The following is a 21,276-nucleotide window of genomic DNA, read 5'->3' as shown; positions in this document are numbered from 1 at the left end:
CCCAAGTGCCAGAAATTACTACCTTGTTCTCTCCAAGGTGCACAGGAAGAGCCAATGAGCAGGATGCCTTGGGAGGCAAATCTTCCAAGCCTTTGCTGAGGCCAGGGACACACCAGGATCAGCCAAGACTCTCCACATTGCCTGGCCAACACTGCCCAGCTCTGCACTGGTCCTGGCCCACAGCAGCTTCCACCAAGCAAGAGGCAAATGCATATTGCCAAGAACTGAAACAGCAGGCAGTAAGATGTGAAAAGTGTGTGCGTAAAGGCTTTGAATTGACAGCTCTCAAAGAGAGCTTTGGGGCTCGCAGCTGGACAGAGATGCTCCTGCTCACACCTCTGTCCAGAGGTAACACACCCTGCTGCAGGTGCTTGGCTTGGTCTCCGCAGGTCCAGGCAGATGCCAAACCTGCTCTTCACAGCCTTCTCCCTTTCCCTGCCCCTCTGCCAAGGGCAATGGGCCTCAGGGACTGAAAGGACCACAGACAGCCAAAGGGGGACACTTGCACCTGCCTCACTAGGAGCTCCTTGGGAAGCACCTTCCTTAAGAAGCAAGCCTGTTTTCTCCAAAGGCATTTCCCCAAATGTGTAGCTTTCCCTGGGAACAACAATACACTCTTAAGAAACCCTGGCAAAGCTGAATTACTTCTGGGCCTGTCCTGGGATGACTTTATGATGTTTGTATTGAAAGGCTGAGTGCCTTTCAGAACAGGCACTCCAGCTGTAGCTCATGTTCCCCCAAGTGTGTTTCCAGGTGGAGGTTCAGAGGTGCAGCCCCAGGCCCTCTACAAATACAAGCTGCCTGCTGCCTCTTCACCTGCCTCTACTCCTGCCTGTGGTCATAGCAACAAAACCAGGCTTTTCTGGGCCAGAGACCAGAGCCCTGTTCCCACAGGATGCTCCTGCCAGCACCTTCCAGGACTCTCCGCAGTGCACGCAGCACTTTTCATGCCTGCTCTCCACAGGCTTTGGCTGGCTCTGCCATCAGCACAGCCCAAACACTGGCAGAGTGGACTGGAGCAGTAGCCAGTGCGTCGGCATCGAGGCATCGTGTGCCTACCCACAGACTGCCTGCTGAAATAGTTTGTGTGGGCATCCCTTCTCTCAGATCTCCAGTCACTGGGGGCCAACCCTTGCTGTCATTGTTTTCTTTATCATAAGCTCTTTCTGTGCCTTCACTCACCACAGGTCATGCGGAAGACAATGTGAAAGTGAAAATTAAGTTAGGAGATTAGATGACACCATTAGAATGTTCCTCTTAATAATCTTACCTTTATATTTGTAGGTTGTTAGGTTGGGGACACTAGGCCCAGGAAGCAAGCTGTATTTTGACCCACCAATTGATGAGGAAAATTGGGAAGGTCCCTTTGCCAACGGGACCTGGCCTTTAAAGGGCATTACTGGATTTGTGGCCAATATGCTTCCTGCAGGTTACCCCCAAACTGGTCAGGGATATATTATGTGGGGTATATTAGACCATTGTTCTTTCTGCTACCACAAGTTCAGGGAAGTCAGTTAGGAATCAAGGTATATGATGATCTAATTAGAGAAAAGCGGTCAATTGAGGCATCCCTGGCTGGAGGGAGCACCCAAAATTGGGGTAAAAATGAATAGCCACCTGAATGAATCATATACCACAATGGACCCGCCACTTGGAATCCTAATGAATTAATGTCAGGGGACAGAGAACCCATTTATAATTTAAATCAGAGAGTTTGGTTACAAGTTGTTTTGAAATGTTAAGTAACCAGAGTACAGCTACAGCTCTTGACCTTCTTGCTGACCAATCTAAGCAAATGAGAAATGCAGTATTTCCACACTGGACAGTATTAGACTCTGTTTTAGCAGAAGAAGGGGGAATGTGTGGCAAATTTAATGACTCAAACTGCTGTTTGCAAATAGATGACAATGGAAAGGTGGTGAAACAAATAGCAAAAAGAATAAGGAAGTTAGCTCATGTACCGGTCCAGACATGGAAAGGATTGGAATGGGACATGTTTTCATGGTTACCTGGTGGACTATGGGTTAAACAACTGCTTTTCTTCCTCTTATATGCTCTAGTAACTCTAATCTTTTTATCATGCATGGTCCTTTGCTTAGTACAATTTATTCAACATGTGATCAAGGGGATGCAGGTTATAGCCATGCCTACTGATCCAGAAATGGCTCCAAAAGGACAGAAATTGATGTCATTGCAAATAATGGCAAAACAAAAAAGACCCAGGAACAAGAAATTAAGTCAATGACAGTTAAAGTTTGTAAAGACAATTTTTAAAAAGATAGAAGAGGAGGGATTGAGAGGAATGTTGGACTTATCTTTACAAACAAGCTGTGGATCTGCTGGTAGATAAGACTAGCACACAGAGATAAAAGAAACAATCGGACGGATTCCACTGATAGATGAATAGAAAAGATGCTTGCCTTTACAAACAAACTGTAGGTTTGCTGATAAAGAAAATTGTATATTGAAAGACAAATGAAGCAATGGGGAAAAATGATGAATTCTCTAAGAAATAAAAATTAAAAGGGAGGGTTACATATTAGAGGAGAATCTTAGGTATAAGACGTTCCAGGAAGTCTGTACCACTCAAGTACCTCAGTGAATGGGGAAAGACAGAGGAAAATGCGGCCAGTAAAACGGGATAAAAAAAAGGCTGCCACATCCAAAAATTTGAGAGATCCAACGGGAATGGCACATGGCTTCTCCCTTTTTAAGAAAAAAGCAAAAAGGACTCCTCTGTCTGCTTTTAGAACATAAACCTCTGGTATTTGTGGATAATTTCAGGACAGGAGCACAGATCAGAAGAGTTTTCACGGTGTGCTGGATTCCCCATGTGCTTGAGGCAACTGGGCACTGCATGGAGGTCCTCAGTGACAGCAGCCACCGCCTCAGCTGTAACCCCGGTGCCTCCTGTGCCCCAGGAGCGGCCGTGGCTGTGAATGTGTCATTGCCTGCAGCACAGGGCCAGGGCATAGCGAGGCCCTTATTGCGCCTCCGGCGCTGCTCGCAGCCCCCTGGGAGCCCGGGGCCGCGACCCTTCCCCGCCGGGGCCCTCACCCGGCCCCGCCCGGCCGCGGGACCCGGCCCGGCCAGGGGCGGTGGCTCCAGAGGCCCCGCCGGCCCCCGAGGGATGGGCCCTGCTTGTCCCCCAGGGATGGGCCCCGCCTGTCCCCCAGGGATGGGCCCCGCCTGTCCCCCAGGGATGGGCTCTGCCTGTCCCCCAGGGATGGGCCCCGCTTGTCCCCGAGGGATGGGCCCCGCCTGTCCCCCAGGGAAACTCCACACGCCCCTGTGTGCCTCATGTCGGACCCCAGTCATCTGCCAGCCTTACAGGGGTCCCCATCACCTGCGTGCCATAGAATAGCCAGGCCTGCCATTAACTCTAGCCAGCAGCGTGTTCCCCGACAGAAACCCTTTCCAGTGCCCTCCTGGGAATGGGGACCATGTGTTGAGGTGCTGGCTGAATCTGTGGGAGCAATGGGGAGCGTGAGCCCGTGCTGTGCTCCACTACTGAGCTGGCAGCTCGCTGGATACAGACAGGACATTCTCTGTTTCCCCAGAGCTGGGCCTGGGGCACCTTGGCCTCCCTTGGCACAGGCTGTGCCACCCAACAAAGCCCAGAAGGCTGGGAGGGGAGCCCGGGGGCGGTAGGAAGATGAGAGAAACCCCTGCTCTAGAACTGAGGGAGTTGTTTCAGAAGCAAAGACAGTGACTTCAAGAGATTGTCACTGTGCTCAAAGTTTGCCTCTGAAAACAAAGAGATGAGCTTGTCAGATATCTGAGAAAATAGCTGGGAAGAGATTTTGCGTAATTTGGTTGTGTCTAGGTACAAATCTTGAGTGGGGAAAGAACCTTTGGAGCAGGGTGAGTGTCTTGGAGTGTCTTAGTTCTTCCTAGAGTAAAGAGTAGCAATTAAATGCAATTTTATACTTTATTCTAGATGTGTAAAAGTGTTCTAAGCTTTTCAGAATTCTAAAACTACTTTAAATAATCCTAAACTATTGTAGAAATTAGGAAAAATATTTGGGGATATCGATATACAAGAAATATTTCTAAATATTTCTAAAAATCCCTATTTTCTAAAAATGAAAAATGAAGAAAAAACTACATGGCTGTGTCTTAGGAGCCTGGTGCCTGACTGCTGCCTGCCCAGCCTTGGCTATGCCCAGACAAGGAGCTCAGCCAAAGCTGGGGGTACCACCCAGACACCAGAGCTGAAGCCCAAAGGTGCTGCGGTACTCAATCCCATCCCTGGAAGGAGGGGGCCGCCTCCAGCCCTGGCCCAACACCAGGGCCAGCACCTTTGGGGACAGAGTCTTGTTCTGGGTGGTGGCAGTAAGTCCATGGCAACAAGCTGGTAAGGCAGCTGTAACAGGGCCAAAGCAAACTGGGTTGGGGATGGCCGATGACAGGGAAAGGTGTCTCCATCTGATGCCTTGTTCCGGTCTCGTGAAGCTGCAGGGGCACTCCTGTGGAGAGAGGAGTGTCTGAGGCCCCAGCTGCCCCTGGCACACAGGGAGCCTCGTGCCCAGCAGGGCCCAGAGCTGGCAAGGCTGCCCAGCACGGCTGGAGCTGCTGGCACAGCTTGGCCCAGCTGGACAGCTGCCCCTCAAGGCCCCGGCCAGCAGGGGATGGCTGTGGGCAGGGTCCCTGGCCAGGAGCGGGCCCCAGAGCGCCTCTGCCTTTCAAGGGCAATCTGCTCCCCGCTCTTTCTCCTCCCCACCTTGCTCTGCCTCTGCCCGCTGCTCCTGGGGCTGCTCTTGGCCACGCAGCCTCAGTGGGAGCCAGCACTGGCTGCAGCCCCAGCGGCTCCCCAGGACAAGGCCCAGCAATTGGGAGGCCACTGAAAGCACTGGGCAGCAGCAGAACCCTCAGTAGAGTTATGTGGACAACAACTGACCACCCATAACTCCACAGCAGCCTCACTGGGAATGTTTCCTGTCTAGAAGCAGCCATCACATGCAGCTCTTTGGTGGGGAGACCAACAAAGCACTCACCGTTTTCTCTTCAAGCAATACCAGATTCCGATACAGCATAATATGAAGACAAGATCCAAAACAACCAGAAATGCTATTAACTTTAGCCTGCAGCGTGTATCCTGACAGAAACCCTTTCCAGTGCCCTCCTGGGAATGGGGACCATGTGTTGAGGTGCTGGCTGAATCTGTGGGAGCAATGGGGAGCGTGAGCCCGTGCTGTGCTCCTCTGCTGGCAGCTCACTGGATACAGCCAGGACAATCTCTGTTTCCCCGAGAGCTGGGCCTGGGGCACCTTGGCCCCCTTGGCACAGGCTGTGCCACCCAACAAAGCCCAGAAGGCCGGGAGGAGAGCCCGGGGGCAGCGCAGCTGCTTGGGCAGTGGCTCCTTCCAGGGACCTGGGCCCAACCCATCCCTGAGCAGCCACTGCCAGCCCCGACCCTCCCTGCCCCGTGACAGCTCCCCCAGCCCCAGAGGACACAGTCAGACCCTGTCAGGAGCCATTGCAGCCCCTGCCCAGTCGGGAGCCAGGGCTGGCTGTGGCCCTGGGCTCATGGCAGGGCTCCTGCTCGGGGCTGCTCCTGTGCCTTGGGCCTCTGGGCACTCAGGGCAGCTCCGGGAGCAGCTGCAGCAGGAGGGACCTTGGTGCACGAGTCCCCTTTCCCACGGGCTGGGAACGAGCTCCAGAGGCTTCGAAGCTGAGGTGCCTCCAGCTTTGGCAGCTGCCAGGCCGTGCAAGGGCAAGGGCTGAGGCTGGCACAGCAATTACCTTCTGTGGCTGTTCCAGTGCCTGTGCCTGGTGTCACTGTCCCTCCTGCAGGAGAGGCTGGCACTGAGCCACTGCTTCCTCTGGGAAATGCTTCCTTCGGCACAGACTTTTGCTCTATCACTTGAGAAAGGAAAAGGGACAGCTGCATCATATGTAAATATTCCCCTTTGGAGAGCTGGCATCTGCAGGAGCAATGCTTGGCAATCACATGGATAAGGTTCAAAAACATCTGGGAATTTAGGGCAGAGCCTGGGCCCTCACTCTCAAACAGCTGCAAGGCCTGAGCCGCAGGATCAGTGAGGGGATTGCACAGGGCGAGGGCACACACGAGCACGGCTCTGTCCTGGCACCTGCAGCGATGCCCCCTGGCCGAGCTTTGGGCTCTGAGCTGGCAGCTCCCAGAGGCACTTCCCAGGGGGAAGGCCTTGACCTACCCTCACCAGCTCCCAGAGGCACTTCCCTGAATGTTGGTTGGGAAGCCAGATCACCTTCACCAACATGTTCATCTGCAAAGAAAGGCAGGACGGAACAGCTCCCAGCACTGCAGGAGATCCTCAGGCTGCTTGGGGCTGGCAAAGGAGCTGCACAAGGCACAGCCCTGGGGCACAGCCCTGGGCCCTTCCCTTCCCTCTCTGCTCTTCTCATGGCTGCACAGAGCACACGGAAGGAGACACTGGCATTGCACATGGGAAGAGCATTAACAGCTAAATGCTCCTTCCTCCCTCTGACAGCAATCCGGTGGGATCACCCAATGAAAAAGTGGCAGGGTAATGATTACAGAAAACATCAACCTTCAGAAGAACTTCAAGGAAATGGCACATTGGTGAGTTCTCACCACAGTGACACTGCTTATTCTGTCAGGAAAGGGACTTGAGATCTTGCCTCCAACATTCTCCAAGGACTTCAAACTGTCATGTGCCAAGGCTTTCAGGTAATCTATGTCATGATCCCAATAATGGAGCGAGCATAGATCAGAAGCATTTCCATGGTGTGCTGGGATCCCCTTCTGCCTTAGAGAAGTGGGCACTGCAAGGGGGTTGGTAAGGCAGTGGGAGCCAGATGTGAATGGACTTGGCTGAAGCTGCAGAGGGGCCTGGGGAGCTCTGGGCTGGCTCTGGTCAGTCTGCATCCTTTTCCCATGCCCTGTACAACATCCCTGGATGGGTGGCTGGAGCAACACAGGGCCCCGGTGCGCTTATAATCGTAACCTCAGCCTAAAGCTCTAGGGAAATCTGCAGCAGGCAGTGCAACAACTATCCCTCCTTGCATATATCTGCTTGAACAGCTCAGACAGCCCTAGGAATAGCCAGGCCCTCAGAGACAGGGTAGATCCTGGGGAAAGAGCTGCTGCCACAAAGCCCTGCAGAGGGCTGAGCCTGGCACAGCAATTACCTGTTGTGCCTGTGCCTGTGCCTGGCTTTGACTCCCTTCCTTCAGGAAATGCTGCCCTCCATAGGGGCTTTCTCTTAATCCCTTGAGAAAGGAAGAGGTACAGCTGCATCAGGTAAAGCCAGTACATATCAGAGAAGTGGTGTCATCAGAAGGGAATACTTGTCAAAAACATAGATAATGGTCAGGAAAAGACTGAGGTTTAGGGGCACGACGTGGTTCTCGTTTCCAAACCACCACCTCTTGTGATCTACTCTGAGATCAGGAAATTTCAGGGGATCTCAGGGTGTGCATGGCATGTGGGGCACTTTGGGCTCCCTGTCAGCTGATGCCAAAGGCCTTCCTGCAGAGGCTGGGGAGAAGCTGCAGCCAGGCCAGGCTGGGAAACAGCCCTGCAGGGTGTGACAGCAGCAGTGGGGCAGCCAGGCTGCCATGGATCCCTTCCTGCTGTGCTGGGCACGGCGTGTCCAGATGTGCAGAGAAAGCCCCCGGCTGCTGAGTCTCAGGAGAAGGCTGAGGGAAATGCACCCACCACGGCGTCTCTCCAGATCACTCAGCATCTTGTCCAGAAGTCTGTCTGCCTCCAGCGATTTCTTGTCTCCTATGTCTGGGTTGTTCCAACCAGGAGGACCTTAATGGAAAGCAGTTCCATTTCTTATTCAGGCTGCAGTGGCAGTGACTGCAGTGAGTGCTCCAAGGCACTCCCCCAGCTCTCCCTTCCGCTCAGGATCAGGGGCAGAGGCAGCACATTCCCGCAGTGGCCCCACACTGGGATGGAAGGAGCCTCTTGCAGGGCAGTCAGGGGAGAAATGACTCCCTGGAGATTCCAGCAGCCCTGAACCCAGCCCCAGTGAGGGCCAGGGCTTGGCAGCAGCTCAGGCTGCCTGGGTCTGGCAAAGGAGCCACACAAGGCACAGCCCTGGGACAGAGCCCTGGGCCCTTCCCTTCCCTTTCTGCTCGTCTCTGGGGCTGCACAGAGCACACGGAAGGAGACACTGGCATTGCACATGGGAAGAGCATTGACAGCTAAATGTTCCTTCCTCCCACTGACAGGAATCCTGTGGGATCACCCAGGGCTCCAGAGGGGAGCATGGCAAGGATACCAGAATCCATCAAGCCTGACAATATGTAAAGGGAATCATCACAAGAGTGAGCCCTTGCCAAAGTGACGCAGATTATTCTGTCAGGAAGGGCACACTGAGAACTTGCCTCCACCATGCTCTAGAATCTTCACACTGCCATTCACCAGATTTTCTAAATAACCCATGTCCCAATCCCAACCAAGATGGGAGCACAGATCAGAAGCAGTCCCATGGTGTGCTGGGATCCCCTTCTGCTTTAGGGACCTGGGCACTGCAAGGGGGTCAGGTAAGGCTGTGGGATCCAGACTTGACTGGACATGGCCAAAGCTGCAGAGGGGCCTGGGGAGCTCTGGGCTGGTTCTGGTCACTCTGCACACTGTTTGCAGGCCCTGTGCAACATCCCTGGCAGGGAGGCAGCCAAGATGACAGCTCAAGGCTCAGCAGGGCTCAGGCCCAGAGGCACAGCAATTACCTCCTGTGACTGTGCCTGGCATCGCCTCCCTTCCTGCAGCAGAGACTGGCACAGAGCCACTGCTTCCTCTGGGAATCGGAGCCACCAGCCCAGTCTCTTCTTCAATCTCTGGAGAAAGGAAAAGGGACAGCTTGATCAGAAAGAGTTCTTTCCCACTGGGGAGGTGCCACCTTCAGGAGGCAATGCTTGTCATAGATATTGATAAGGATCAGGATAAAGGCCAGGTTATGGGACTGGCCAGGGCCCCCCTTCTCCAAACAGCTGCCCCTCCTCATGTGCTGGGACATCAGGAAATTTCAGGGGATCTCAGGATGTGCATGGCCCATGGGGCAGTGTGAGCACCCTGTGAGCTGATGCCAAAGGCCTTCCTGCAGAGGCTGGGGAGAAGCTGCAGCCAGGCCAGGCTGGGAAACAGCCCTGCAGGGTGTGACAGCAGCAGCAGGGCAGCCAGGCTGCCATGGATCCCTTCCCGCTGTGCCGGGCACGGCGTGTCCAGATGTGCAGAGAAAGCCCCCGGCTGCTGAGTCTCAGGAGAAGGTTGAGGGAAATGCACCCACCACGGCGTATCTCCAGATCACTCAGCATCTGGTCCAGAAGATTGGAGTCCTCCAGCATCTCACTGTTTCCTGTTGGTTTCTTCTTCCTTCTCAGGGAACCTTAAGAAAAAGTGTTTAAATTTTTCCTGGAATGGATCCCACAAAAGGAGTGCTCAGCTTGTGGGGTGAGTAGAGACAGACTACTCACCCCTGGGATTGGAACTGGGCTCCTGTGTAGCATCCGCCAAGGGATTAGGAAAAGTCTTCCCTGCAGACACACCTGTAACTGAATAGCCACAGAAGCTTCAGTCACGTGGTTCCTGCCAGGTTGTCAATTATTATTCCTTGGAGGAAGAGTGAGAACATACCTGCAGGAGGCTCCAGAGGCTGCAAATCTTCATGAAGCTGAGCTGCTCGAGAAACCTCATGCTCATCTAGAAGGGAGCACAGATGAGAAGCATTTCCATGGTGTACTGGGATCCCGTTCTGCCCTAGGGACCTGGCTACTTCAAAGGGGGTCAGGGAAGGCTGTAGGACCCAGATATGGATGGACAAGGCCAAAGCTGCAGAGGGGCTTGGGGAGCTCTGGGCAGACTCATGGTCACTCTGCTCGCTCTGTCCATGCCCTGTGCAACAACCCTGGAGGGACAGTTGCAGCACCCTTCTGTTAGTCCCAGAGAGGAAATCCTCCCGAAATCCCTGGGTAAAATTGCAGCAGGCAGTGACACAACCATCCCTCCCAACCTCTCTCCGTCTTTCTACTTGGCCAGCTCCCCCTGCCCCAGGGTACAGAGTCAGGCCCTGTCAGGACACACTGGAGCCCTGCTCTCCCCCTCTGCCCTTTCCCCACCATGGGCACCCCTTGCAGCCCCTCCCAGGTTTTGGGCTGTGTCTCCCACAGAGGGAGCCCAGCAGGACTGCTCAGCACCCGAGTGCCCTGAGCCTGCTCGGGATAATTCCTCTGGGCTGTGCCGCTCTTGTCCGGGCTGTGCCCGCTCTGCCCAGCAGCAGAGATGGCAGCTCAAGGCTCAGCAGGGCTCAGGCCCAGAGGCACAGCAATTACCTCCTGTGACTGTGCCTGGCATTGCCTCCCTTCCTGCAGCAGAGGCTGGAACAGAACCACTGCTTCCTCGGGCAAACAGAGCCTTCAGCACAGTTTTAACTTTCATTGCTGGATGAAGAGACAAGTGGATTAGTTGGGTCTGTTCCCCATTGGGGTGGTGCCATCAAAAGGAAGCAATGCTTGTCAAAGTCATGGATATGGATCAGGAAATCATACAATTTTTCTGAATTTTCCAAGGCCCAACCATCTCCAAAAAGCTGACCTTACTGATCTACCCCAAGACTGGGAAATTTCAGGAGATCTCAGGGTGTGCATGGCCCTTGGGTCACTTTTTGCTCCCTGTGAGCTGATGCCAAAGGCCTTCCTGCAGAGGCTGGGGAGAAGCTGCAGCCAGGCCAGGCTGGGAAAAAAGCCCTGCAGGGTGTGACAGCAGCAGAGTGGCAGCCAGGCTGCCATGGATCCCTTCCCACTGTGCCGGGCACGGCATGTCAAGATGTGCAGAGAAAGCCCCCGGCTGCTGAGACACAGGAGAAGGCTGAGGGAAATGCACCCACCACGGCGTCTCTCCAGATCAGTCAGCATCTTGTCCAGAAGTCTGTCTGCCTCCAGTGATTTCTTGTCTCCTATGTCTGGGTTGTTCCAACCAGGAGGACCTTAATGGAAAGCAGTTCCATTTCTCATTCAGGCTGCAGTGGCAGTGACTGCAGTGAGTGCTCCAAGGCACTCCCCCAGCTCTCCCTTCCGCTCAGGATCAGGGGCAGAGGCAGCACATTCCCGCAGTGGCCCCACACTGGGATGGAAGGAGCCTCTTGCAGGGCAGTCAGGGGAGAAATGACTCCCTGGAGATTCCAGCAGCCCTGAACCCAGCCCCAGTGAGGGCCAGGGCTTGGCAGCAGCTCAGGCTGCCTGAGGCCAGCAAAGGAGCCACACAAGGCACAGCCCTGGGACAGAGCCCTGGGCCCTTCCCTTCCCTTTCTGCTCTTCTCTGGGGCTGCACAGAGCACACGGAAGGAGACACTGGCATTGCACATGGGAAGAGCATTGACAGCTAAATGCTCCTTCCTCCCACTGACAGGAATCCTGTGGGATCACCCAGGGCTCCAGAGGGGAGCATGGCAAGGATACCAGAATCCATCAAGCCTGACAATATGTAAAGGGAATCATCACAGGAGTGAGCCCTTGCCAAAGTGACACAGATTATTCTGTCAGGAAAGGCACACTGAGAACTTGCCTCCACCATGCTCTAGAATCTTCACACGGCCATTCACCAGATTTTCTAAATAACCCATGTCCCAATCCCAGCCAAGATGGGAGCACAGATCAGAAGCATTGCCATGGTGTGCTGGGATCCACTTCTGCCCTAGGGACCTGGGCACTGCAAGGGGGTCAGGTAAGGCTGTGGGATCCAGATGTGAATGGACATGGCCAAAGCTGCAGAGGGGCCTGGGGAGCTCTGGGCTGGTTCTGGTCACTCTGCACACTGTTTGCAGGCCCTGTGCAACATCCCTGGCAGGGAGGCAGCCATGATGGCAGCTCAAGGCTCAGCAGGGCTCAGGCCCAGAGGCACAGCAATTACCTCCTGTGACTGTGCCTGGCATCGCCTCCCTTCCTGCAGCAGAGACTGGCACAGAGCCACTGCTTCCTCTGGGAATTGGAGCCACCAGCCCAGTCTCTTCTTCAATCTCTGGAGAAAGGGAAAGGGACAGCTTGATCAGAAAGAGTTCTTTCCCACTGGGGAGGTGCCACCTTCAGGAGGCAATGCTTGTCATAGATATTGATAAGGATCAGGATAAAGGCCAGGTTATGGGACTGGCCAGGGCCCCCCTTCTCCAAACAGCTGCCCCTCCTCATGTGCTGGGACATCAGGAAATTTCAGGGGATCTCAGGATGTGCATGGCCCATGGGGCAGTGTGAGCACCCTGTGAGCTGATGCCAAAGGCCTTCCTGCAGAGGCTGGGGAGAAGCTGCAGCCAGGCCAGGCTGGGAAACAGCCCTGCAGGGTGTGACAGCAGCAGCAGGGCAGCCAGGCTGCCATGGATCCCTTCCTGCTGTGCCAGGCACGGTGTGTCCAGATGTGCAGAGAAAGCCCCCGGCTGCTGAGTCTCAGGAGAAGGCTGAGGGAAATGCACCCACCACGGTGTATCTCCAGATCACTCAGCATCTGGTCCAGAAGATTGGAGTCATCCTGGATCTCACTGTTTCCTGTTGGTTTCTTCTTCCTTCTCAGGGAACCTTAAGAAAAAGTGTTTAAATTTTTCCTGGAATGGATCCCACAAAAGGAGTGCTCAGCTTGTGGGGTGAGTAGAGACAGACTACTCACCCCTGGGATTGGAACTGGGCTCCTGTGTAGCATCCGCCGAGGGATTAGGAAAAGCCTTCCCTGCAGACACATCTGTAACTGAATAGCCACAGAAGCTTCAGTCACGTGGTTCCTGCCAGGTTGTCAATTATTATTCCTTGGAGGAAGAGTGAGAACATACCTGCAGGAGGCTCCAGAGGCTGCAAATCTTCATGAAGCTGAGCTACTTGAGAAACCTCACGCTCATCTAGAAGGGAGCACAGATGAGAAGCATTTCCATGGTGTACTGGGATCCCGTTCTGCCCTAGGGACCTGGCTACTTCAAAGGGGGTCAGGGAAGGCTGTAGGACCCAGATATGGATGGACAAGGCCAAAGCTGCAGAGGGGCCTGGGGAGCTCTGGGCAGACTCATGGTCACTCTGCTCGCTCTGTCCATGCCCTGTGCAACAACCCTGGAGGGACAGTTGCAGCACCCTTCTGTTAGTCCCAGAGAGGAAATCCTCCCGAAATCCCTGGGTAAAATTGCAGCAGGCAGTGACACAACCATCCCTCCCAACCTCTCTCCGTCTTTCTACTTGGCCAGCTCCCCCTGCCCCAGGGTACAGAGTCAGGCCCTGTCAGGACACACTGGAGCCCTGCTCTCCCCTCTGCCCTTTCCCCACCATGGGCACCCCTTGCAGCCCCTCCCAGGTTTTGGGCTGTGTCTCCCACAGAGGGAGCCCAGCAGGACTGCTCAGCACCCGAGTGCCCTGAGCCTGCTCGGGATAATTCCTCTGGGCTGTGCCGCTCTTGTCCGGGCTGTGCCCGCTCTGCCCAGCAGCAGAGATGGCAGCTCAAGGCTCAGCAGGGCTCAGGCCCAGAGGCACAGCAATTACCTCCTGTGACTGTGCCTGGCATTGCCTCCCTTCCTGCAGCAGAGGCTGGAACAGAACCACTGCTTCCTCCGGGAAACAGAGCCTTCAGCACAGTTTTAACTTTCATTGCTGGATGAAGAGACAAGTGGATTAGTTGGGTCTGTTCCCCATTGGGGTGGTGCCATCAAAAGGAAGCAATGCTTGTCAAAGTCATGGATATGGATCAGGAAATCATACAATTTTTCTGAATTTTCCAAGGCCCAACCATCTCCAAAAAGCTGACCTTACTGATCTACCCCAAGACTGGGAAATTTCAGGAGATCTCAGGGTGTGCATGGCCCTTGGGTCACTTTTTGCTCCCTGTGAGCTGATGCCAAAGGCCTTCCTGCAGAGGCTGGGGAGAAGCTGCAGCCAGGCCAGGCTGGGAAAAAAGCCCTGCAGGGTGTGACAGCAGCAGAGTGGCAGCCAGGCTGCCATGGATCCCTTCCTGCTGTGCCAGGCACGGCGTGTCCAGATGTGCAGAGAAAGCCCCCGGCTGCTGAGTCTCAGGAGAAGGCTGAGGGAAATGCACCCACCACGGCGTCTCTCCAGATCAGTCAGCATCTTGTCCAGAAGTCTGTCTGCCTCCAGTGATTTCTTGTCTCCTATGTCTGGGTTGTTCCAACCAGGAGGACCTTAATGGAAAGCAGTTCCATTTCTCATTCAGGCTGCAGTGGCAGTGACTGCAGTGAGTGCTCCAAGGCACTCCCCCAGCTCTCCCTACTGTTCAGGATCGGGGCAGAGGCAGCACATTCCCGCAGTGGCCCCACACTGGGATGGAAGGAGCCTCTTGCAGGGCAGTCAGGGGAGAAATGACTCCCTGGAGATTCCAGCAGCCCTGAACCCAGCCCCAGTGAGGGCCAGGGCTTGGCAGCAGCTCAGGCTGCCTGGGGCCAGCAAAGGAGCCACACAAGGCATAGCCCTGGGACAGAGCCCTGGGCCCTTCCCTTCCCTTTGTGCTCGTCTCTGGGGCTGCACAGAGCACACGGAAGGAGACACTGGCATTGCACATGGGAAGAGCATTGACAGCTAAATGTTCCTTCCTCCCACTGACAGGAATCCTGTGGGATCACCCAGGGCTCCAGAGGGGAGCATGGCAAGGATACCAGAATCCATCAAGCCTGACAATATGTAAAGGGAATCATCACAGGAGTGAGCCCTTGCCAAAGTGACACAGATTATTCTGTCAGGAAAGGCACACTGAGAACTTGCCTCCACCATGCTCTAGAATCTTCACACGGCCATTCACCAGATTTTCTAAATAACCCATGTCCCAATCCCAGCCAAGATGGGAGCACAGATCAGAAGCATTGCCATGGTGTGCTGGGATCCACTTCTGCCCTAGGGACCTGGGCACTGCAAGGGGGTCAGGTAAGGCTGTGGGATCCAGATGTGAATGGACATGGCCAAAGCTGCAGAGGGGCCTGGGGAGCTCTGGGCTGGTTCTGGTCACTCTGCACACTGTTTGCAGGCCCTGTGCAACATCCCTGGCAGGGAGGCAGCCATGATGGCAGCTCAAGGCTCAGCAGGGCTCAGGCCCAGAGGCACAGCAATTACCTCCTGTGACTGTGCCTGGCATCGCCTCCCTTCCTGCAGCAGAGACTGGCACAGAGCCACTGCTTCCTCTGGGAATTGGAGCCACCAGCCCAGTCTCTTCTTCAATCTCTGGAGAAAGGGAAAGGGACAGCTTGATCAGAAAGAGTTCTTTCCCACTGGGGAGGTGCCACCTTCAGGAGGCAATGCTTGTCATAGATATTGATAAGGATCAGGATAAAGGCCAGGTTATGGGACTGGCCAGGGCCCCCCTTCTCCAAACAGCTGCCCCTCCTCATGTGCTGGGACATCAGGAAATTTCAGGGGATCTCAGGATGTGCATGGCCCATGGGGCAGTGTGAGCACCCTGTGAGCTGATGCCAAAGGCCTTCCTGCAGAGGCTGGGGAGAAGCTGCAGCCAGGCCAGGCTGGGAAACAGCCCTGCAGGGTGTGACAGCAGCAGCAGGGCAGCCAGGCTGCCATGGATCCCTTCCTGCTGTGCCAGGCACGGTGTGTCCAGATGTGCAGAGAAAGCCCCCGGCTGCTGAGTCTCAGGAGAAGGCTGAGGGAAATGCACCCACCACGGCGTATCTCCAGATCACTCAGCATCTGGTCCAGAAGATTGGAGTCATCCTGGATCTCACTGTTTCCTGTTGGTTTCTTCTTCCTTCTCAGGGAACCTTAAGAAAAAGTGTTTAAATTTTTCCTGGAATGGATCCCACAAAAGGAGTGCTCAGCTTGTGGGGTGAGTAGAGACAGACTACTCACCCCTGGGATTGGAACTGGGCTCCTGTGTAGCATCCGCCGAGGGATTAGGAAAAGCCTTCCCTGCAGACACATCTGTAACTGAATAGCCACAGAAGCTTCAGTCACGTGGTTCCTGCCAGGTTGTCAATTATTATTCCTTGGAGGAAGAGTGAGAACATACCTGCAGGAGGCTCCAGAGGCTGCAAATCTTCATGAAGCTGAGCTACTTGAGAAACCTCACGCTCATCTAGAAGGGAGCACAGATGAGAAGCATTTCCATGGTGTACTGGGATCCCGTTCTGCCCTAGGGACCTGGCTACTTCAAAGGGGGTCAGGGAAGGCTGTAGGACCCAGATATGGATGGACAAGGCCAAAGCTGCAGAGGGGCCTGGGGAGCTCTGGGCAGACTCATGGTCACTCTGCTCGCTCTGTCCATGCCCTGTGCAACAACCCTGGAGGGACAGTTGCAGCACCCTTCTGTTAGTCCCAGAGAGGAAATCCTCCCGAAATCCCTGGGTAAAATTGCAGCAGGCAGTGACACAACCATCCCTCCCAACCTCTCTCCGTCTTTCTACTTGGCCAGCTCCCCCTGCCCCAGGGTACAGAGTCAGGCCCTGTCAGGACACACTGGAGCCCTGCTCTCCCCTCTGCCCTTTCCCCACCATGGGCACCCCTTGCAGCCCCTCCCAGGTTTTGGGCTGTGTCTCCCACAGAGGGAGCCCAGCAGGACTGCTCAGCACCCGAGTGCCCTGAGCCTGCTCGGGATAATTCCTCTGGGCTGTGCCGCTCTTGTCCGGGCTGTGCCCGCTCTGCCCAGCAGCAGAGATGGCAGCTCAAGGCTCAGCAGGGCTCAGGCCCAGAGGCACAGCAATTACCTCCTGTGACTGTGCCTGGCATTGCCTCCCTTCCTGCAGCAGAGGCTGGAACAGAACCACTGCTTCCTCCGGGAAACAGAGCCTTCAGCACAGTTTTAACTTTCATTGCTGGATGAAGAGACAAGTGGATGAGATCGACTATTTTAGTATTGGGGAGGTGCCATCAACAGGAAGAAATGCTTGTCAAAGTCATGGATAAGGATCAGGAAATCATAGAAATTTTCTGGATTTGCCAGTGCCCAACCATCTCCAAAAAGCTGCCCTTATTAGTCTACACCAAGACTGGGAAATTTCAGGGAATCTCAGGGTGTGCATTGCCCATGGGGCACTTTGGGCTCCCTGTGAGCTGATGCCAAAGGCCTTCCTGCAGAGGCTGGGGAGAAGCTGCAGCCAGGCCAGGCTGGGAAACAGCCCTGCAGGGTGTGACAGCAGCAGCAGGGCAGCCAGGCTGCCATGGATCCCTTCCTGCTGTGCTGGGCACGGCGTGTCCAGATGTGCAGGGAAAGCCCCCGGCTGCTGAGTCTCAGGAGAAGGCTGAAGGAAATGCACCCACCACGGCGTCTCTCCAGATCAGTCAGCATCTTGTCCAGAAGTCTGTCTGCCTCCAGCGATATCTTGTCTCCTATGTCTGGGTTGTTCCAACCAGGAGGACCTTAATGGAAAGCAGTTCCATTTCTCATTCAGGCTGCAGTGGCAGTGACTGCAGTGAGTGCTCCAAGGCACTCCCCCAGCTCTCCCTACTGTTCAGGATCGGGGCAGAGGCAGCACATTCCCGCAGTGGCCCCACACTGGGATGGAAGGAGCCTCTTGCAGGGCAGTCAGGGGAGAAATGACTCCCTGGAGATTCCAGCAGCCCTGAACCCAGCCCCAGTGAGGGCCAGGGCTTGGCAGCAGCTCAGGCTGCCTGGGGCCAGCAAAGGAGCCACACAAGGCATAGCCCTGGGACAGAGCCCTGGGCCCTTCCCTTCCCTTTGTGCTCGTCTCTGGGGCTGCACAGAGCACACGGAAGGAGACACTGGCATTGCACATGGGAAGAGCATTGACAGCTAAATGTTCCTTCCTCCCACTGACAGGAATCCTGTGGGATCACCCAGGGCTCCAGAGGGGAGCATGGCAAGGATACCAGAATCCATCAAGCCTGACAATATGTAAAGGGAATCATCACAGGAGTGAGCCCTTGCCAAAGTGACACAGATTATTCTGTCAGGAAAGGCACACTGAGAACTTGCCTCCACCATGCTCTAGAATCTTCACACGGCCATTCACCAGATTTTCTAAATAACCCATGTCCCAATCCCAGCCAAGATGGGAGCACAGATCAGAAGCATTGCCATGGTGTGCTGGGATCCACTTCTGCCCTAGGGACCTGGGCACTGCAAGGGGGTCAGGTAAGGCTGTGGGATCCAGATGTGAATGGACATGGCCAAAGCTGCAGAGGGGCCTGGGGAGCTCTGGGCTGGTTCTGGTCACTCTGCACACTGTTTGCAGGCCCTGTGCAACATCCCTGGCAGGGAGGCAGCCATGATGGCAGCTCAAGGCTCAGCAGGGCTCAGGCCCAGAGGCACAGCAATTACCTCCTGTGACTGTGCCTGGCATCGCCTCCCTTCCTGCAGCAGAGACTGGCACAGAGCCACTGCTTCCTCTGGGAATTGGAGCCACCAGCCCAGTCTCTTCTTCAATCTCTGGAGAAAGGGAAAGGGACAGCTTGATCAGAAAGAGTTCTTTCCCACTGGGGAGGTGCCACCTTCAGGAGGCAATGCTTGTCATAGATATTGATAAGGATCAGGATAAAGGCCAGGTTATGGGACTGGCCAGGGCCCCCCTTCTCCAAACAGCTGCCCCTCCTCATGTGCTGGGACATCAGGAAATTTCAGGGGATCTCAGGATGTGCATGGCCCATGGGGCAGTGTGAGCACCCTGTGAGCTGATGCCAAAGGCCTTCCTGCAGAGGCTGGGGAGAAGCTGCAGCCAGGCCAGGCTGGGAAACAGCCCTGCAGGGTGTGACAGCAGCAGCAGGGCAGCCAGGCTGCCATGGATCCCTTCCCGCTGTGCCGGGCACGGCATGTCCAGATGTGCAGAGAAAGCCCCCGGCTGCTGAGTCTCAGGAGAAGGCTGAGGGAAATGCACCCACCACGGCTTATCTCCAGATCACTCAGCATCTGGTCCAGAAGATTGGAGTCATCCTGGATCTCACTGTTTCCTGTTGGTTTCTTCTTCCTTCTCAGGGAACCTTAAGAAAAAGTGTTTAAATTTTTCCTGGAATGGATCCCACAAAAGGAGTGCTCAGCTTGTGGGGTGAGTAGAGACAGACTACTCACCCCTGGGATTGGAACTGGGCTCCTGTGTAGCATCCGCCGAGGGATTAGGAAAAGCCTTCCCTGCAGACACATCTGTAACTGAATAGCCACAGAAGCTTCAGTCACGTGGTTCCTGCCAGGTTGTCAATTATTATTCCTTGGAGGAAGAGTGAGAACATACCTGCAGGAGGCTCCAGAGGCTGCAAATCTTCATGAAGCTGAGCTACTTGAGAAACCTCACGCTCATCTAGAAGGGAGCACAGATGAGAAGCATTTCCATGGTGTACTGGGATCCCGTTCTGCCCTAGGGACCTGGCTACTTCAAAGGGGGTCAGGGAAGGCTGTAGGACCCAGATATGAATGGACAAGGCCAAAGCTGCAGAGGGGCCTGGGGAGCTCTGGGCAGACTCATGGTCACTCTGCTCGCTCTGTCCATGCCCTGTGCAACAACCCTGGAGGGACAGTTGCAGCACCCTTCTGTTAGTCCCAGAGAGGAAATCCTCCCGAAATCCCTGGGTAAAATTGCAGCAGGCAGTGACACAACCATCCCTCCCAACCTCTCTCCGTCTTTCTACTTGGCCAGCTCCCCCTGCCCCAGGGTACAGAGTCAGGCCCTGTCAGGACACACTGGAGCCCTGCTCTCCCCTCTGCCCTTTCCCCACCATGGGCACCCCTTGCAGCCCCTCCCAGGTTTTGGGCTGTGTCTCCCACAGAGGGAGCCCAGCAGGACTGCTCAGCACCCGAGTGCCCTGAGCCTGCTCGGGATAATTCCTCTGGGCTGTGCCGCTCTTGTCCGGGCTGTGCCCGCTCTGCCCAGCAGCAGAGATGGCAGCTCAAGGCTCAGCAGGGCTCAGGCCCAGAGGCACAGCAATTACCTCCTGTGACTGTGCCTGGCATTGCCTCCCTTCCTGCAGCAGAGGCTGGAACAGAACCACTGCTTCCTCCGGGAAACAGAGCCTTCAGCACAGTTTTAACTTTCATTGCTGGATGAAGAGACAAGTGGATGAGATCGACTATTTTAGTATTGGGGAGGTGCCATCAACAGGAAGAAATGCTTGTCAAAGTCATGGATAAGGATCAGGAAATCATAGAAATTTTCTGGATTTGCCAGTGCCCAACCATCTCCAAAAAGCTGCCCTTATTAGTCTACACCAAGACTGGGAAATTTCAGGGAATCTCAGGGTGTGCATTGCCCATGGGGCACTTTGGGCTCCCTGTGAGCTGATGCCAAAGGCCTTCCTGCAGAGGCTGGGGAGAAGCTGCAGCCAGGCCAGGCTGGGAAACAGCCCTGCAGGGTGTGACAGCAGCACCAGGGCAGCCAGGCTGCCATGGATCCCTTCCTGCTGTGCTGGGCACGGCGTGTCCAGATGTGCAGAGAAAGCCCCCGGCTGCTGAGTCTCAGGAGAAGGCTGAGGGAAATGCACCCACCACGGCGTCTCTCCAGGTTGCTCAGCATCTGGTCCAGAAGTCTGTCGGCCTCCATGGATTTCTTGTCTCCTGTGTCATGGGTGTGGACTGTTGGTAGACCTTAGAGCAAAACAGTTCCACTTCATATATATGTGTTGAGTAAAGCCTTTGGAGCCACACGTGAGTGGACATAGCCAGAGTTGCAGAGGGACCTGGGAAACTCTGGGCTGGCCCTGGTCACTCTCCACACTCTTTCCATGTCCTGTGCAACATCCCTGGATGGGTGGCTGGAGCAGCCCAGGGCCCCTGTGGGCTCTCTCCCTCCCACAGAGGAAAGCCTCCCTAAAGCCCTATGCAGAACCATCCCCAACTCTTCCTGGGGAGAAGGGAGCGCTGTCCCGGGAAAGGGGAGCCAGGCCGCCGGCTCACCTGCTCCCCGCGCTGGCCACGGAGCTGCCTGGGCAGCCCTGGCAGGCAGGGCCACTGCCAGGAGGAGCAGGAGGAAGAGGCGCAGAGCAAGGGCCATGGTGCCTTGCCCTCTGCCAGTCCCGCAGCTCTTGCTGCCACCGCTGTGCTGCCACCGCTGTCCCAATGTCAGCACCACTGCCGCCGCCGCCGCCGCTGCTGCCGCAACAGTTGTGCTCAAGGACTGAGTGGTCGGTGGCTGTGGTGCTGTGCAACCACGGGGCTCTGGGACCTCTGTGACCTCAGAGCCTGCTGTGACCTCAGCCTGCTGTCACCCTAGAGCCTGCTGTGACCTCATGGCTTTAACTGTACCCACAGAATGTACCCCTATCTGTACAAATGGCCTGCCTTGACTGTAAATGTATTGCTTTATCAAAGGGCCATTGCTTAGCAAAACCTTTGTTTTCCTGCTGATATTGCTGGTCAGGCTCTGTCCCTGGAGATGCTCTCGATGCCTCCCCACTTTTTCCGGG

General features: G+C 55.3%; 1 protein-coding gene across 1 annotated transcript; it reads right to left on the bottom strand.

Moving 5' to 3' along the window:
- Nucleotides 1-3,914: 3,914 nt before the first annotated feature.
- Nucleotides 3,915-20,987, bottom strand: LOC130258385 (uncharacterized). Its single transcript, XM_056501702.1, has 31 exons — nucleotides 20,768-20,987; nucleotides 20,360-20,458; nucleotides 19,807-19,914; nucleotides 19,113-19,178; nucleotides 18,953-19,030; nucleotides 18,766-18,864; nucleotides 18,209-18,316; nucleotides 17,188-17,286; nucleotides 16,635-16,742; nucleotides 15,941-16,006; nucleotides 15,781-15,858; nucleotides 15,594-15,692; nucleotides 15,037-15,144; nucleotides 14,016-14,114; nucleotides 13,462-13,569; nucleotides 12,768-12,833; nucleotides 12,608-12,685; nucleotides 12,421-12,519; nucleotides 11,864-11,971; nucleotides 10,842-10,940; nucleotides 10,288-10,395; nucleotides 9,593-9,658; nucleotides 9,433-9,510; nucleotides 9,246-9,344; nucleotides 8,689-8,796; nucleotides 7,667-7,765; nucleotides 7,138-7,218; nucleotides 6,180-6,251; nucleotides 5,746-5,865; nucleotides 4,998-5,163; nucleotides 3,915-4,469 (listed from the first exon to the last, which is right to left on the bottom strand). Exons 1-31 carry the CDS (start codon nucleotides 20,862-20,864, stop codon nucleotides 4,160-4,162), a joined length of 3,177 nt encoding a protein of 1,058 aa, XP_056357677.1. The 5' UTR covers nucleotides 20,865-20,987; the 3' UTR covers nucleotides 3,915-4,159.
- Between the last annotated feature and the right edge of the window lie 289 nt (nucleotides 20,988-21,276).

The sequence above is a fragment of the Oenanthe melanoleuca genome, chromosome 12 (genome assembly GCF_029582105.1).
Source record: "Oenanthe melanoleuca isolate GR-GAL-2019-014 chromosome 12, OMel1.0, whole genome shotgun sequence".
In the NCBI taxonomy this organism is placed as follows: domain Eukaryota; kingdom Metazoa; phylum Chordata; class Aves; order Passeriformes; family Muscicapidae; genus Oenanthe; species Oenanthe melanoleuca.
The sequence above is the reverse complement of the archived record's forward strand: the minus strand, read 5'-3'. Positions and strand labels throughout refer to the sequence as shown.